The sequence below is a fragment of the Leuciscus leuciscus genome (assembly GCF_965113295.1).
Source record: "Leuciscus leuciscus genome assembly, chromosome: 21".
Classification (NCBI taxonomy): Eukaryota; Metazoa; Chordata; class Actinopteri; order Cypriniformes; family Leuciscidae; genus Leuciscus; species Leuciscus leuciscus.
The window spans coordinates 32181107-32197365 of record NC_138745.1 but is presented as its reverse complement, the minus strand read 5'-3'; the positions used below and the strand labels follow the sequence as shown (position 1 = coordinate 32197365).

At 35.8% G+C, this 16259-nt stretch overlaps 1 protein-coding gene across 1 annotated transcript in view; it reads right to left on the bottom strand.

Annotated features, from left to right (window-relative positions):
* The window catches only part of LOC309485224 (cadherin-18), a 112782-nt gene that overhangs the window by 16079 nt on the left and 80444 nt on the right, over positions 1 to 16259 (bottom strand). The window contains exons 9-10 of the mRNA XM_082152004.1: positions 6426 to 6547; positions 3783 to 3900 (exon numbers count right to left, since the gene is read on the bottom strand). Coding sequence (XP_082008130.1) covers positions 3783 to 3900; positions 6426 to 6547 — 240 coding nt within the window. The remainder of the gene's footprint in view (positions 1 to 3782; positions 3901 to 6425; positions 6548 to 16259) is intronic.

The following is a 16259-nucleotide window of genomic DNA, read 5'->3' as shown; positions in this document are numbered from 1 at the left end:
AAATTTGAAGCACTTTGGATCTTTGCAGACAAGGGGGCTTTACTTACTCGCAGTCTCTCTACAGACACAATAAGAGCAGCGCACGTCGACATCGACAACCCGTGGCAAGAGCTGATAATTCTAGGACCGGTAAACAGTGGAGTGTCCCAGTGGAGAGAGATTAAAGAGCGAAAAACTGTGTGAGAAGAGTGAGACTTGCACTGAGTACCACTTGGATAAATGAAGTAAACTCCAAACTGCAGTCGGCTTGATAGGAAAGAAGTGGAACTCACTATACTATATCTAGGGATGCACCGATCATGCTTTTTCATGGCTGATTCAAATTGTTTTACAAGTAAATTGGCCAATTCTGATACCGTTTTTTCCCACCTTTGTTTAAGCAAATGTATTTGTTGTCTATTTGTTTGCTCTATAACAGACAAAACCAGCCTTAAAAAAATCTCTAGCCATTTGAAAATATAGGCAACCACTGCATTTTAATCACAATCCAAACAAAGATGCTACACACATGTGGGGCGGCAGTGGCTCAGTGGTTCATGTCTACAAACCGGAAGGTTGGTGGTTCAATCCCCGGTTCCACCTGACCAAGTGTCGAGGTGTCCTTGAGCAAGACACCTAACCCCAGCTGCTCCCGACGAGCTGCATCGCCTTGCATGGCTGACACCGCCGTCGGTGTATGAATGAGTGAGTGAATGGGTGAATGTGAGGCAATATTGTAAAGCGCTTTGGTGGCCATTGGGTCTGTGAAAGCGCTATATAAATGCAGTCCATTTACCATTTACATGTAACATGAGCATTTGCTTTTTTTAAGTTAGACTGTATAATTTAAAGATTTAAAGATAACAAAAAAACAGAATGGTCTGACTTTAGATTTGTGAAATTATGCTACATAAAACATATCTGCACAAAACAAAAACAGCAGAAGGACTGAATGAAAATGCAATTTCACTCTCTGACAGTAGGTGGCGCTTATGGAACAGCAGCAATATAGCGATTTCTTGGTTATCGCTGTAAGCGCTTATAAACCCTACTTTAGGCATTATACAGAGGTAAGAGGAAAATAAAATAGCATCAAAACTTTTCTGTAGACAGTCAGTTATAACCCCTCACCCCCAATTCAAAATTGATATTTTTCTTCCAATATTTCGAGCATTGCGAACAGTGAGCTTGCTGAGCTTTGTTCAGTATCTGCTAGCACACCTCCTCTCCTCTTTGCGTCCTTCTTCAGCCTGTTCCCTCTCTGGCCTGTGTTCATGTCCTGTTTACAGACTTTATAATATTTCCACAAAAATGAAATTTGGGAAATTACTTCAATGCAACTTTACTGTTATCATCACAAACGTAACATTTTAACTTATTTATTTCTTAAAATGGCATTTCATTATCACTTGCTACCCCTAAAACATCCATTCTAGGGTCCATCTGTTCTCAATAGTTCATGTAGATTAAAATTATGGCTGTCAATCAATTAAAAAAATCTGATTAAAATGATAATATGCTAATTAAATGAATCAAATGATTACACATGATTGTGTATGTCAATTTTTGCTAAAAAAATACCCTGATTGAAGATATTATTTTGACAGTCAACTGGAGTTATTAAACTTCTCTTTGATTTTCAGCGACTTACACCAGAACCTGTGTAAAGTTTATATACGTTCAGCTTTGAAAAGCACATCTTAAGACATATACATAAGTGTATTTTTCCTCCAACTGCACTGTCTAGTTGTTTAAAACTCAAGAATGAATTTTGCCTGCTCTCATGAACTAAATTGTTAACCCTAACCCTAAACATAACAACCCTAATTAAAATAAATATGAAATTTAAGAAAAACTTAATCAGGTATCCTTCCAAAACCATAAACCCTCTTTTCCCCATTCTTTTTCATAAGCCCCTACTGGTCCAGATTTGGACCCGAGAGCAGCACTCGGATAAGAGTGGTCTCCATGGTAACCTCAAGCCCGGAGCATCGGTGTTGAGTATTGCATTAAGGCCGTCGGTTCAGGAGTTTAGGGAGCTGGTAATTCATTCGACAGCAACAGGGACTACACTACTGTGCGAGGTTATACCCGTAATCCCTCCAAAGGAATACTACAGCTTTTGACAGCAAGGGACAGTGATGAGGGAAATAAACCGTGCCAACCACACTTGAGCTATGCATGGGAAATCTGGAGGCTGGAAGAGTGCAAAAACTTCACCAGTCACTTTACCCAAAGTTCACCCAAGGCGCCACAGACAAGTGATATTACTTCATGTAGGGTCTAACAACACCAACATTAAAAAACAAACATATCTTAAACCAGTACTTTTTTTTATAGGTCAGATTCGGAGACCAGCTTAAACCAGCAAACCAACGTTGGTTTGTTAAAGTCCTCCTGTGGTGAAAATCAAGCTTTTAATGTTGTTCATATGTCTATGTGGTGTATGCTTCAAGACAAACCATGTGTAAATTCATAAGTCAGCACCATTGCTGAGTGTTTTCTTTTTAAAACCGCAGTGAACCAAAAACACGGTTTGAAATTGCCAGTGTTTCTTACGTCACAAACTACCTTGTAACCAATCACGTCAATGTGCGGGCGGGCTTTAGCATATCATTAACTATGCTGTGAAGCACGGGTCTCAAGAGAAGCAAGGTTATCACGGTATATTTTTCTTTTGATATGAAAAATTGGGTACATATAGCGAGTGAATTATGTTATCACAAATTTTTTTCTTTAGTCAAATCACCTTAGATAATTCATGTGGTTCAGATAACATACTATTTTGAGTTTCTATTGATTAAACCAATCTCCTTCATTGTATTAACTCAAATTTTTAATTTCAATGAACTCAAAATTTTAAGGCACCCAGGTTCCTTGTTCAAGCAAAATCAACAATAATTGTTTACAGTGTAAAGTTGACAGAGTGGATCAGGTGTCAAGCAATTTTAAGGCATGACACACACACGCACACATACCAAAAAAATCACAGCAAAAAAAACAACAACATTTAAATATGTCATTTTGGTGATGAAAGATGAGTTTTAACCACCATCTTACAGATACCCAAAACATACACAGAACAAACAGAGCAAGAGCAATAAATAACTTTGGTGTTATGGTGGTATTGATTATTGATTATTGAGAGAAATGCCTTTACAGCTCATTGATTTAACTTCTCAGCAGCTATTAATCATGCATAAGAGATTTTACTTCCGTCTGCATCTAAACTGTCATTAGTCGTCTCTCTTAAGCTTGTGGTCAACATTTAATTAGAACCTAAATGCTGGTTCAACATCAGCCGGGAAGTTCATCGATCATATCAGAAGAATTCTGCAGTCATTTCCACCTCGAAAGCTATGGAAGCTTAAGACCAATATAAACATTTAAAGCTGTTTACATTTTTTAATAAGCAAGGATATGTGAATTTATATGTTTAGCTTGTATGCAAATGGCATGTATAGTAAACATCTTCTGAACGCTATTGTAAGCCTTTTGCCGTAATGGAAAAGATTATTAGACTGCAAACATCAACACAAACCCATTAGGATTCCCACATATTTTGACTAATGAATTTCAATGACTTTCCCAGTTCCCTTTTCTGTTTTTGATTAAAGGATTTTTAAATATCATTTGTATAGAGACTACACTCAAAAAGAGCAACTAGCTGATGAGATATTTTAGACTAAAAAACATTGACATCCTGACATTTCTAGGTTTCCATGACTGTGAAAGAGGCAACCCATGCACATACACTTAAAATGTACCCAGAATAAATAAATAATACAACTATTTTTGCATACCTTCATTGTCTTTAATTGTAAAGTTGGGGTTGGCAGGAACTCCTCCGGGAAAAGAGAAGGAAAATCCTTTTCCATTGGCAAAATCATCTTTATCCACAGCAGTGACTGTCTGAATGACCTGCCGTCAACAGAACAAAATCAGGAAAGACATCGGTGAGAAACACTTTCATGCCGTTCGTGAACTTTCTTAGCTTATCTTTAGCTTTTTTTGGTCTCTCTGGTGAAGGTGGTCTTGCTACAGTAGTTAAGATGCCTAAATTGCATGTATAGATTCCACCAGAAGTCTAATTCAGCAGGGTTCAGAAGCTCAGCTTATAGTTTTGCTTCATTCTTTCTGTTTTTCTCATTCTCTTTCTCTCATCTCAGAGTGAACTCAGTGCTTCTGGAATCTCTGCAGGCATCTCAGCAGCTCCAGGAAGCTGAGTGCTTTGTGCATCAAAACCAGCAGGTCTGTTGGTCTGAGTTGTCCTGGCAACCCAATAGGCATTCGATTCCTTGAGTGTGGTCCATTATGAGTTGCACATCCCTCTGCCGTACTCCCTGCAAAGAGCAAACACTTCCAACTGAAGAGGCTCAGACCAAAGGAGACCTTAATTGGATCACTTCTCGCTGGTGTGAAACCAGAAATGATAAAATAACAACTTCACAATGAAATTTGTAAAGTGAATGCCTGTAAATTACTGTGAATGTTTTTAGAATAATTTAGTTTTTTATATCAATGTCAGTATGTTGTTAATATTTAAAGAAATTAGTGAGACAAAAAGGTTTCTCAAACCAGGTAGTCCTGCACTAAATCCACACCATTGGTTGTCATAGTCAATTGTTTCACTGTTCTATAAATTAATTCAGTGTCATATGATTCTTCAGAAATCATTCTAATGTGATACACTACTGAGATGCACTAATAACCATTATTAATAATTAGACACAAATAATAACTGATAACAATTGAGCACCAATCAGTATATTAGAATGATATCTGGATGATCATGTGACATTGAAGAATACAAACGCTTCAGCTTTGAAACCTGAGGAAACTGGAGCAATTTCTCAAGTCCTAATTTCTCCTCTCTTTATCAAATGAAACTTGCAAAGTTCACTCAGAAAACTATTTCACTTTATTTAAACAATTCATTTCTATTTAACACCACTGTATCAGGTTTAAGGTTCAAATGTGATTGCTTCATGTTAAATTGACTTCATTTTGAAATAACGTTTCAATAAAGTAACCCAATCAAACAGGACTTTCACTTCCCATCATGCTTTGCAAAAGGGTTGAATTGGGAGAGCAAATGTTGAAATAAAGTGCTATTTTATGCATTATTTTAACAAATGGAGGGACTTGTTAATGTTTAATGTTCTATTTTGTTTTTGTTCTATCAAGTTTCTGTTAGTGGTTTTGCTGGTTACCATTGTGGTGAAGTGTTGTGCTGGGTTGATGACCTGCTAACAAGAAGTTGAATTGCTTTGATAATAAAGTAACCTCTATGATAGAGCTTTGGATGAAACCAGTATGTGTAACAAAAAGCTATCTTTAGTGTGTTATATAAATCACAGGACTAAACAAGAAACATTAATTTCTGGGGTTCTATTGGGTTTTACTTGTTTCATGTTCAGCCAAAGAGCTGATAAGAGTGTATAAAGTATGTTAAAATACTTCCTCCAATCCAGGCATATATACAGACAACTGTAAAGTAAACCATCTGCATGTTGATTTTGTCAAAAAATTGAAACTGGTGCGGTCAAAACATTTCTCTGTTCTACTCAGCAACACCGTCTCAACCAATGATGTGAGTTTGGGGGTGGGGCGATCTATTTTTACAACCAATGGCAGATGGGGGAGGAGTTTGCGATCATCTTTATGTTGGTAAAGTCAGTTTGGTGATGCTAGTGGTGCAGAAAGAACACATTACACTTTTAAAACACATGGAAAGTGCACAGAAGCCCTTTAATGTGGTACTCCCGTAATGTAGTGTGGATAATTTTTGGAACTGAATGTACTGTTTTATGTTGGGAACACAGGGGATATTAAAATGGCCTTGACCTCATCTGTCCTTTATTTTCTCTCACTCTCATCCCTCTCTTTCTTTGGGCCACTGGTGAAAAACAGCTTTTCAAAATGAAATGGAAAAGTGTGGGTAGGAAAATAGGAGTGTGCTTTAGTGAGTCAGAGCTGTCACGCTTTGTTGATCAGATTTTTATTCTCATTGAAAGATGATTAGCATTCCTATAACCCCCTTCCATTTTTCTATTTCAGCCCCTCTAAATATTCACGCTTTCTCTCTTTTCCACACCATTCATGGCAGGGAACTTAAGGGACTTTTCTGGGCAGGCTGATAATGCAAATCCATATTGATCAGACCCATAATGTAATCTTTCAGATGACCAACTTAACATTTGTCAGTACAGTAACTGCTAGCATTTTTAATAACTGCACAAAACATGCATATTTGTGCATTACATGCATATACATGATGCTAATTAGTAAATAAACTGATTAAAACAATAGTTCGTTTAATTGTAAAAATCATTTTGAATGCATTTTTTTGTGGACTCAGCCTCCTTTGACGGGCCGCCACTGACAATAAATGGTGTCAGAGAGAAAGTGAGACGGAGAAACAGTTCGGCTGTTGTGGGACTTGCCTGTCCTGCTCTGGTGCTTTCACAGATGATGATTTCATCTTCTGTGTTGATCTTCGGAGGATTGTCGTTCACATCCAGAACCTGAACTGTAACGGGCACGTGGCTCTGAAGACTGGGATTGTCTGAAAACAAACAGAAACATTACAGCATGTGTTAAATACATCAGACGGCTTATGCGAAAGAACATCCGAGTTAATGAAGATCCATCTGTCCATTAAATCATTAACACATTCAATCATCAATCCATCCCTTCATTCATACAGTCATTCCATCCATGGTGCATTTAAAATGAAAATCAAATATTTCATGTGATAATTCCAATTTTAGAAGAAATACATTTGATAAAAATTTGGTAACACTTTAGTTTAGGGTCCAATTCTCACTGCATATTACTAGGATATTGGCTGTTTATTAGTACTTATAAAGCACATAATGCCTTATTCTCCATTCCTAATCCTACCCAATACCTAAACTTAACAACTACCTAACTATTAATAAGCAGTAATTAAAAGTTTATTGTGGTAAAAGTCATAGTTAATAATTAGCTAATAGTGAGAAATGGACCCTAAAGTGTGTCCATTTTTTTTTTTTTTTTTTTATAACAAAAATGTATAATGTTTTTATGTTTTGAGTGACCTCATAAAGATAGTTCTTAAGATATTAGCAGGTTCAAACACAGTCTAAATACTTTTTTCACTTTGTTTCCATTGAATTTGATGGGAAATCTGCAGAAAACTATATTAAAAGTCACAATAATTTAAAGAGATCTGTGAGTACAAAGTACTAAATTCTTCTTAGTAGTTGAAAGCATTATAAAAATTAGCGAGCTATTTAATTAAACACACAAGGATCGGGGGATGTGTAACACTTTTTAGACGACAGTAGTCAATTATTTAAAAATCTGCAGGGTTCCATGTGGACATTAATGAACTAGAATATATTGCTGAATACAATTATATTATTTGTAATGGCAATGACTAATTCATATCTGATTAACAAACACAGGTTATGCAAATTCCTAGCATTCTGTCTCAAAAGAACTCATATCTAACCTGTAATCTCTAAAAGAAAGGAACATTTGCATGCACCCCTTGATCCCTGGGTGGGATTCGGCAAATTTTGTTTACAAATTGGCTAAATCATCTAATAGCAATTCTCAGAGTGAGTCGGACCCATACTGATTTAATTAATTTGAATCAAAACACTATAAATGCAAAAATGCTAAATTAACAAGACATTATAATGCTCCTTAATTAAAAACAGGTCCACAGCAAGGATATAAAATATTCTGCACAATTATACGTTGAGTAATTAACAAGATAAATTACATTCAGTTAGTGGCTTTTGAATCTACTTAGCATCTTTTAGACTCACTTATCATAGTTTTTAATAAACTAATAATGGTTTTTCTTTTTTTTTTAAACATACTTTTGTAGTTTTTACCAAAGCGTGCAGAGACAGACAGACAGATAGATAGATAGATAGATAGATAGATAGATAGATAGATAGATAGATAGATAGACAGATAGACAGACAGACAGACAGACAGACAGACAGGCAGATAGATAGATAGATAGATAGATAGATAGATAGACAGACAGACAGACAGACAGACAGACAGACAGACAGACAGACAGACAGACAGATAGATAGATAGATAGATAGATAGATAGATAGATAGATAGATAGATAGATAGATAGATAGATAGATAGATAGATAGATAGATAGATAGATAGATAGATAGATAGATAGACAGACAGACAGACAGACAGATAGATAGATAGATAGACAGACAGACAGACAGACAGACAGACAGACAGACAGACAGACAGATAGATAGATAGATAGACAGACAGACAGACAGACAGACAGACAGACAGACAGACAGACAGATAGACAGACAGATAGATAGATAGATAGATAGATAGATAGATAGATAGATAGATAGATCGATAGATAGATAGATCTTTTTGTTTACTGCTTTTCAGTATTCATTTCAACCCATCTTTAGCTTCTGCCTCCCATTTGCCTTTTAAATCACTTGCGGTCTTTCTCTCGCTCCCCCCTCTCTCTTGTTCGTTACATATGAATAGTTATTTTACACTGTACATCATCTGCATGCGTTCTCTCCTCACTGCTGCTGTGTGAAGTATTTCATAGAGAATGTGAGGGAGTAACAACCTATTAAAGTTTCTTGGGCTGGTGTTGTGCTCGGCGTGTGTAGTGTTTATTATTAGATGACTTCATGCATGTGTTTCACGATGCTTTCTAGAAGAGGTGCATGAGCTCTGTTCGCCCTGTTTCGACAGCATATCTACTCATTATAAACAGGGGAAATTATCAAATGGTGGTAGTAGGCTTTTTTCTGATGAATAACACCTCGTTGTTCCCTCTATATATTTCCATGAAGGTACTATGTTGGCGTATTGATTATTATGGAAATAAATACTAAAAAAGAGAGACCTTCCGTGATATGTACGCCGTGGGATTTCAACTTCGTGATCTCAATACATTTTCTTACTAATTGTGTTTAAAAGGAGAAAAGAGCACAGCAGTGACCACCTACTCCTCCCATTAGCCACTGTGTGAAAGATGTAATCCAGTCAATTTACTTCCACATTCAAACCATTTGTATACAGTATATGATATTTTGAAAGCACTTATATTGTTTTTAATTCAACAGTTTTAGATTTTATCTTTGTTTTTGATTTGTTCAGTGCTTCATGAGACAAGTAGTTTGTTCTCATATAAAATATGTTATATAATAGACATTACATAGTCTTGTACCTTTATCTTTTTTTCCAATATTCAAATAGTTTTTTCTTCAAATCAAAGTTTGTAATGTTGTGATTCATCTTAGAGCTGGATGGTTTGGTTCTTATAGAAACTTTGTGAAATGCAGAACCAAACCAATAGAAAAAAAAATTCTGTGAGCGTAGGCTGTTTAAAATCTGCCAAAAAAAAAGAGCCAGATCTATCAGTTTTATAACTCAGAATATTCATGCACCACAACTAAAAGTTGCTGCTAAAATAGCATGATTTCTGTGAAAGTGAAATAAACATGCGTATAATTGCCGAGGCGTCTTAAAAGTGTACAGGCCAAGTGAGTTCCTCTCCCTCGTCATACTCACTAACAAGCACTCTAACATCAATTCCCACCCAAAGCATGACCAGAAATTAACATTTCTCAGAATGAAGCCTTTAACCGCAAGCCATTGCCAAGGCAACAAACAGCACACCATTAGTAAAAAATAAATAAATAAAAGTACTTTTACTCCCTTCAATGCATATTTGATAGCATACAACAACACAAACACATACAAATAATATCAGAAATTTGATTTTGCGCTCTGTCATTTTGCTTACCTACTTTTCGGCATGTTTGCTTTGTATTTACTTAGGGTGTGTTCACACTTGTAGTTTGGTTCGCTTGGTTTATGGAGCTTATAATATGACAAAATGATTTGAATTTGAATTGTGTAAATTTGAATTATTTGCAAGTGTAATCTAACTAAATTGAATTTTAGGTGGTAGTTTAAATAGTTCTGAATTTGATTTTTTTTAAACGAATATTGAACGTTTGAAATTTAACAAATTGAAATGTTTTTATGGCTGAATTTTATAGACCTGTATTTTCAAACAGCTAGTTTTTTTGTTCTGAATTCGTATAGTGCAAATATTCAGTTTAAAAAAATACAGATTCAAGTTTTCAAGATGAAGAAATTTGGAACTTCAAATTCAGTTTTCTAAAATTCAAGTTCAAAAATTCAAGTTCAAAAATTCAGATCTTACAGAAAGTAGGTCACAGGTCATCCACAGGGAAGAGTAAAGGATCTCAGATAAGTCGAACAGAGCATTTTGGCTGCACTGCAGTAGTTTTCTGCTGCAAACGCGGTGGTGGTTCAAGAGAATCCGTGTATCTTTCGTTCAGTCGTTTTTTTATTTAATATTAAGAGTAGAAAAATGAGAAAACAGCTTGAGTATTAGATTTCTTCTAATATTCTAGTAATAATAGTCCGCTGCAGCAGTTGCACGGAGCTTACAAAACGCGTGTATTGCAACTATAGGCTACATTTAATTTTCTCATCAAACAACTAGACTAACGAATGGCTCGGCACAACAGAAGAGCTTAGACAGGGCTTTCTCTCTGTGTAGACCAGCAGTTGGTCTGAATTTGCTATAACCTATAGCCTATTTTCTCGACTGTATAGGCTCACGTTTTATCATGAAACACGCTGTGATTTGTTCCAAAGTGACTCAGGCATATATAATTCATTTAACGTTAAATAATCTAAATGTTGACTTTCAAAAGTAGGCGCGCCAAGAAGGCTATTCTCTGTATTTTGGTTCATTTTTGGTGAGCGCCAGAAAGATCTAAAGAGACCGAGACGCGCTAAAGCAGCGCATCATGTTGTTTTATTTATTTTTCAATGACATGATATTTTGTAGTCATTTTTAATGTACACAAATAAAAATATACATTTTACTGTTTCGGATGATGTCATATTATCTGTATGACTAAATAACAGAGTATTAGTTATTTCCCAGCAGTGGAACAAATCCAAGTGATGGCGCCAGCGCATCGCGCTCTCACACAACATAGTAGGATATCAGTTCTGGCGTTGCTTCATATCGCAGACTGTTCATTATCAAAATGAAACACAGTCAACCAAACATATAAAAAGTTATTCTGCATAATTTAATTGGTCTGTTGTACAATATGAAGGGCAAGCTGTGCCGCACACAGTCCTACTCCAAACATTTCCCTTGCTGTGAAGACGCTGATTTAGCCTATAGGCCTACGTGTATTTTGGGACTCGACTGAAGTATGAAGCCTTCTTTATATTAATAGTTAGCATGTTACATTGCAATGAAAACTTTTGACTGAATGAGAGATGCGCGACCGTTTCGATTTAAATAAATTTGTTGAGGCTTGGCGTTTATAAAGGGCACAATATAGGCTATTTTTATAGTCTGTAGCCTATATATTATTTTATTATAGCCTAGCCTACATACTTATTTTTCATTCTTGTTGTTTTCTGCATTCATTTGTCATAAGGGAAAGTAAAATAGGCAACACATAGCCTACATGTTAATAGTGTTTATCATGTAAATGTTGTATTTTATTTACAGGTCTTTTACACTATTGCTGAATAGGCTGATATATAAAAAAAATATAAAAAAATTATGACGCCTTTCCCTCTCAACATGATCCAGCAGACCAAAAATGGCATTAAAAAATGTTGTTGTATTATTACAAAATGCATAGAGTGGAGACCATTTGAAAAAAACAAAAAAAACAAAAAAAACAAACACATATTGTGTTCATTACCCCCACCCACATTTGGGCTTAATCACTGTTATTATTAGGAAATGTATTTAGGTGTAGACAAAATCAGTTACGTTTATTTATAAATATGAACGTAGCCTACCTCGCATTTCCCGGACACTAGCCGTTAGTCTACTTCTTTGGCCTATTTTTTTTAGCTGGCCAGTTCTCAAAATCTGTGTGGAAAAGCTGCGGAGCGAGGAGAGAACGCACAATGGCTTTGCTTTGGAATTTTTTTTTTTTTTTTTTTTTTTTTTGAAGTTTAGTTGCCAGAGAAAATAACACACCGTTTTGTTTAACATCAATTGATACTCAATATTAATTAAATAAATAAATATAATGTCAGAGAATGCACAAAGCGCATCCTTTTGAGATGTAAATTATAATACATTTTAATAAAACACACAAGGCCTACATCATAAACTCAGAAGATTATGTATTTTAATATATTATATTATAATACAAATAAAAAGGCGTCATACTTCAGTCGAGTCCCAAAATACACGGGACTCTGTATTGTCTTTACAGCAAGGGTAATGTTTGGAATAACAAGTAGGACTGTGTGCGGCACAGCTTGCCCTTCATATTGTACAACAGACCAATTAAATTATGCAGAATAACTTTTTATATGTTTGGTTGACTGTGTTTCATTTTGATAATGAACAGTCTGCGATATGAAGCAACGCCAGAACTGATACTATGTTGTGTGAGAGCGCGATGCGCGAGCGCCATCACTTGGATTTGTTCCACTGCTGGGAAATAACTTAATACTCTGTTATTTATAGTCATACAGATAATATGACATTATCCGAAACAGTAAAATGTATATTTTTATTTGTGTACATTAAAAATGACTACAAAATATCATGCCATTGAAAAATAAATAAAACAACATGATGCGCTGCTTTAGCGCGTCTCGGTCTCTTTAGATCTTTCTGGCGCTCACCAAAAATGAACCAAAATACAGAGAATAGCCTTCTTGGCGCGCCTACTTTTGAAAGTCAACATTTAGATTATTTAACGTTAAATGAATTATATATGCCTGAGTCACTTTGGAATAAATCACAGCGTGTTTTATGATAAAACGTGAGCCTATACAGTCGAGAAAATAGGCTATAGGTTATAGCAAATTCAGACCAACTGCTGGTCTACACAGAGAGAAAGCCCTGTCTAAGCTCTTCTGTTGTACCGAGCCATTCGTTAGTCTAGTTGTTTGATGAGAAAATTAAATGTAGCCTAAAGTTGCAATACACGCGTTTTGTAAGCTCCGTGCAACTGCTGCAGCGGACTATTATTACTAGAATATTAGAAATCTAATACTCAAGCTGTTTTCTCATTTTTCTACTCTTAATATTAAATAAAAAAACGACAAAAAAACTCATTCTCTTGAACCACCACCGCGTTTGCAGCAGAAAACTACTGCAGTGCAGCCAAAATGCTCTGTTCGACTTATCTGAGATCCTTTACTCTTCCCTGTGGATGACCTGTGACCTACTTTCTGTAAGATCTGAATTTTTGAACTTGAATTTTTGAACTTGAATTTTAGAAAACTGAATTTGAAGTTCCGAATTTCTTCATCTTGAAAACTTGAATCTGTATTTTTTTAAACTGAATATTTGCACTATACGAATTCAGAACAAAAAAACTAGCTGTTTGAAAATACAGGTCTATAAAATTCAGCCATAAAAACATTTCAATTTGTTAAATTTCAAACGTTCAATATTCGTTTAAAAAAAAATCAAATTCAGAACTATTTAAACTACCACCTAAAATTCAATTTAGTTAGATTACACTTGCAAATAATTCAAATTTACACAATTCAAATTCAAATCATTTTGTCATATTATAAGCTCCATAGGTTCGGACCAAAAAAACAAAATAACTACATTTAGTCCTGGTCAGCTTAGTGTTCACGTTGGCATTTTAACACCAAACCTAAAACCAGTGTAAAGATCACCAGTGAGAGTGATTACCATCAGAGGCCACTCCACCACGGACTATACCACACATCCACAGACTCCATTCCCCATAATCCTTTTCTCAGACTAATCATCCACTATCACATTCACCTGTGTTTCATCTTGTTTACTCACCCTATAAGCCTGGTTCTTTCTGTCATTCCCTGCGAAGTCTTGTTTAGTGTTTGTACTGTTTTTTCCCCGTGTTCATGGTTTTCTTGATTCTCTGCCTGTTCCCTCGTATTTCTCTCTTTGCCTCAGCCCTTAACTGCTATTGTTTGGATTGTTTGCTTGTGTATGACCCTTGCCTGGATTTGGATTATGATTGTGGAATAAACTGCATTACTGTAGATCCTCAACCTTCTTGTCTCAGAGCAGTACGTGACAGACAGGGATATGTTCACAACCTGTCTAAAATGTCTAAAAAGGAGTCAAAACAGCGGCAGGAATCCCTCCGTCACACACAAACGAAGATCTGCTACGACGAGACGCGGTTCTGACGCCTGTACTGAACTGTGATGGACAACATCACGACTATGATGAGAAAAAACAGTTACGCTTGAGCATTCTGTCCTTTTTAGGGTTGCATATTGTGACATCATGTCCCGTTTTTGGTTCGTTTACATGTCTTTGGACCGTGTTGCGTTGATATTTCATTCGAACCGCATCAGAGTTCTTTTGATAGCGAACCGAGACCCATCTTTTCAGCGGTCTCGTTCCGCTTGTTTGGTGTCACCAGGGTTCAGATGGCAGCGTTCACGCTTATTCAGATGAGTTTCTTTTAATCTAACCAAACATGCCAAGTGAGAACACACCCTTAGATTCATATTTTATTACACTTTCATAGCTCAAAAGATTTGCCACTGATATATATATGAAGAGTTCAGATGCAAAAGCCTCTAAGTGCCATCTGAAATTTTCTTCTAGAATGATCATTTTTATAAAGCTTGTATATTTAAGTTAAGTCATTTCACTTAAATGACAATTCATTGGTAATTTGCATTGCCATTTAAGTGAAATTATTGAACTTAAATATACGAGCTTGATAAAAATGATCATTCTAGAAGAAAATTTCAGATGGCACTTAGAGGCTTTTGCATCTGAACTCTTCATATATATATATATATAAAATGAAATTCCTTGAGATAAATAAAAAGAAAATTGTTCACAAACAGCAAGAATATAGAGTTCCATAGGATAGCTCAGATAGTCATAAAATATGTACCCTGATTGCACTTTAAGTCGCTTTGGATAAAAGTGTCTGCCAAATGTATAAGTGAAAGAAAAATGTTGATGAACAAATCTGAGCACAGTTTGAGACATAGTTAAGCTTTTTTCTGAGGCTCTAGTGGAGAAAAATTTACATCTCTGAGCAGCAGACTTATGTAAAAGTCTCCATTTGATCTCATCACTGTCTAGGGAAAATAACCGATACATTAAAGTGATCTCATTTTTCATTCACATGCTGGAATATCATTATCATATAGAAGACTGAATGTGTGTCATTCGTGCTGGGTGTAAGGGTAATTACTGTGATAAAATCTACAGCAGAAGAGTCACGGGACTCCATTTATATTACTTCCAGTGATTTTAATCATCTCAGAGATTATACACTCCAAATAAGGTCCCTCTTTGGATTGTAAATATTACAATCTTTGCTTGTTTTTGATCTCTTGCATGAGTGGCTTTTTTAAAGGGATAGTTCACCCAAAATTAAATTTCTGTCATCATTTACTCACCCTCGTTTTGTTTCAAACATGTATTCATTTCTTCTGTGTAACACAAAAGGCGAATCTTTAAAGACTGTGCTGATTGCTCTTTTTCCATGCAATTACAAAGCATCAAAAAGGGCTTACAAGCATCATAATAGAATCAGTGATCTATACGGCAAGACTTGCATTGGACGAGCTCTGTGGAAGGAAAATCTTGACATTTATACTCCTTAGCGTGTTAACGAGTTTAAAAGAGAAGCGATGTAAAATCTCTGAATGAATCATTCTTTTGATTCAGAACTTGCAACGAATCTGGAACAGAAAAACGCAATCTGAAAGATTCAATTATAAATCAGACTGAACTGGTTCTCAAATTCAACTGAATCAATGATCTGGTCACAGCAATTAACAGCTCACTGGAAGGGAAGTTTATGAGTGCAACATCTTCCATGTAGAGAATATAGTGCACAAGCCGTATGGACTCTGTAGACTTGGAATTAAGCCTTTTTCCCCGTTATTATTTGATTCACGGAACCGGGCACCAGTTATCTTGCCAAGAAAAATCTTTATTCGTCAGCATAGGAGAGACACTTGAGAAGATGTTGTACAATCCACTTTCCATATTAAGAAACTTCCCTTCAGTGTATACGTTTGTGGTATATATGCATCAGTTGAAAAACATTCCTTTCCTGCCGATTGTACACATTTAATGTATCATCATCATTGGAACATCTCTGCTCGGTGAACGTTGCATTGCACACATACCTCTAAGCAAAATATATAACTCTCCCAGCTCCCCTCCTTGTGTCTAAAATATGATCCTTAAACACATGT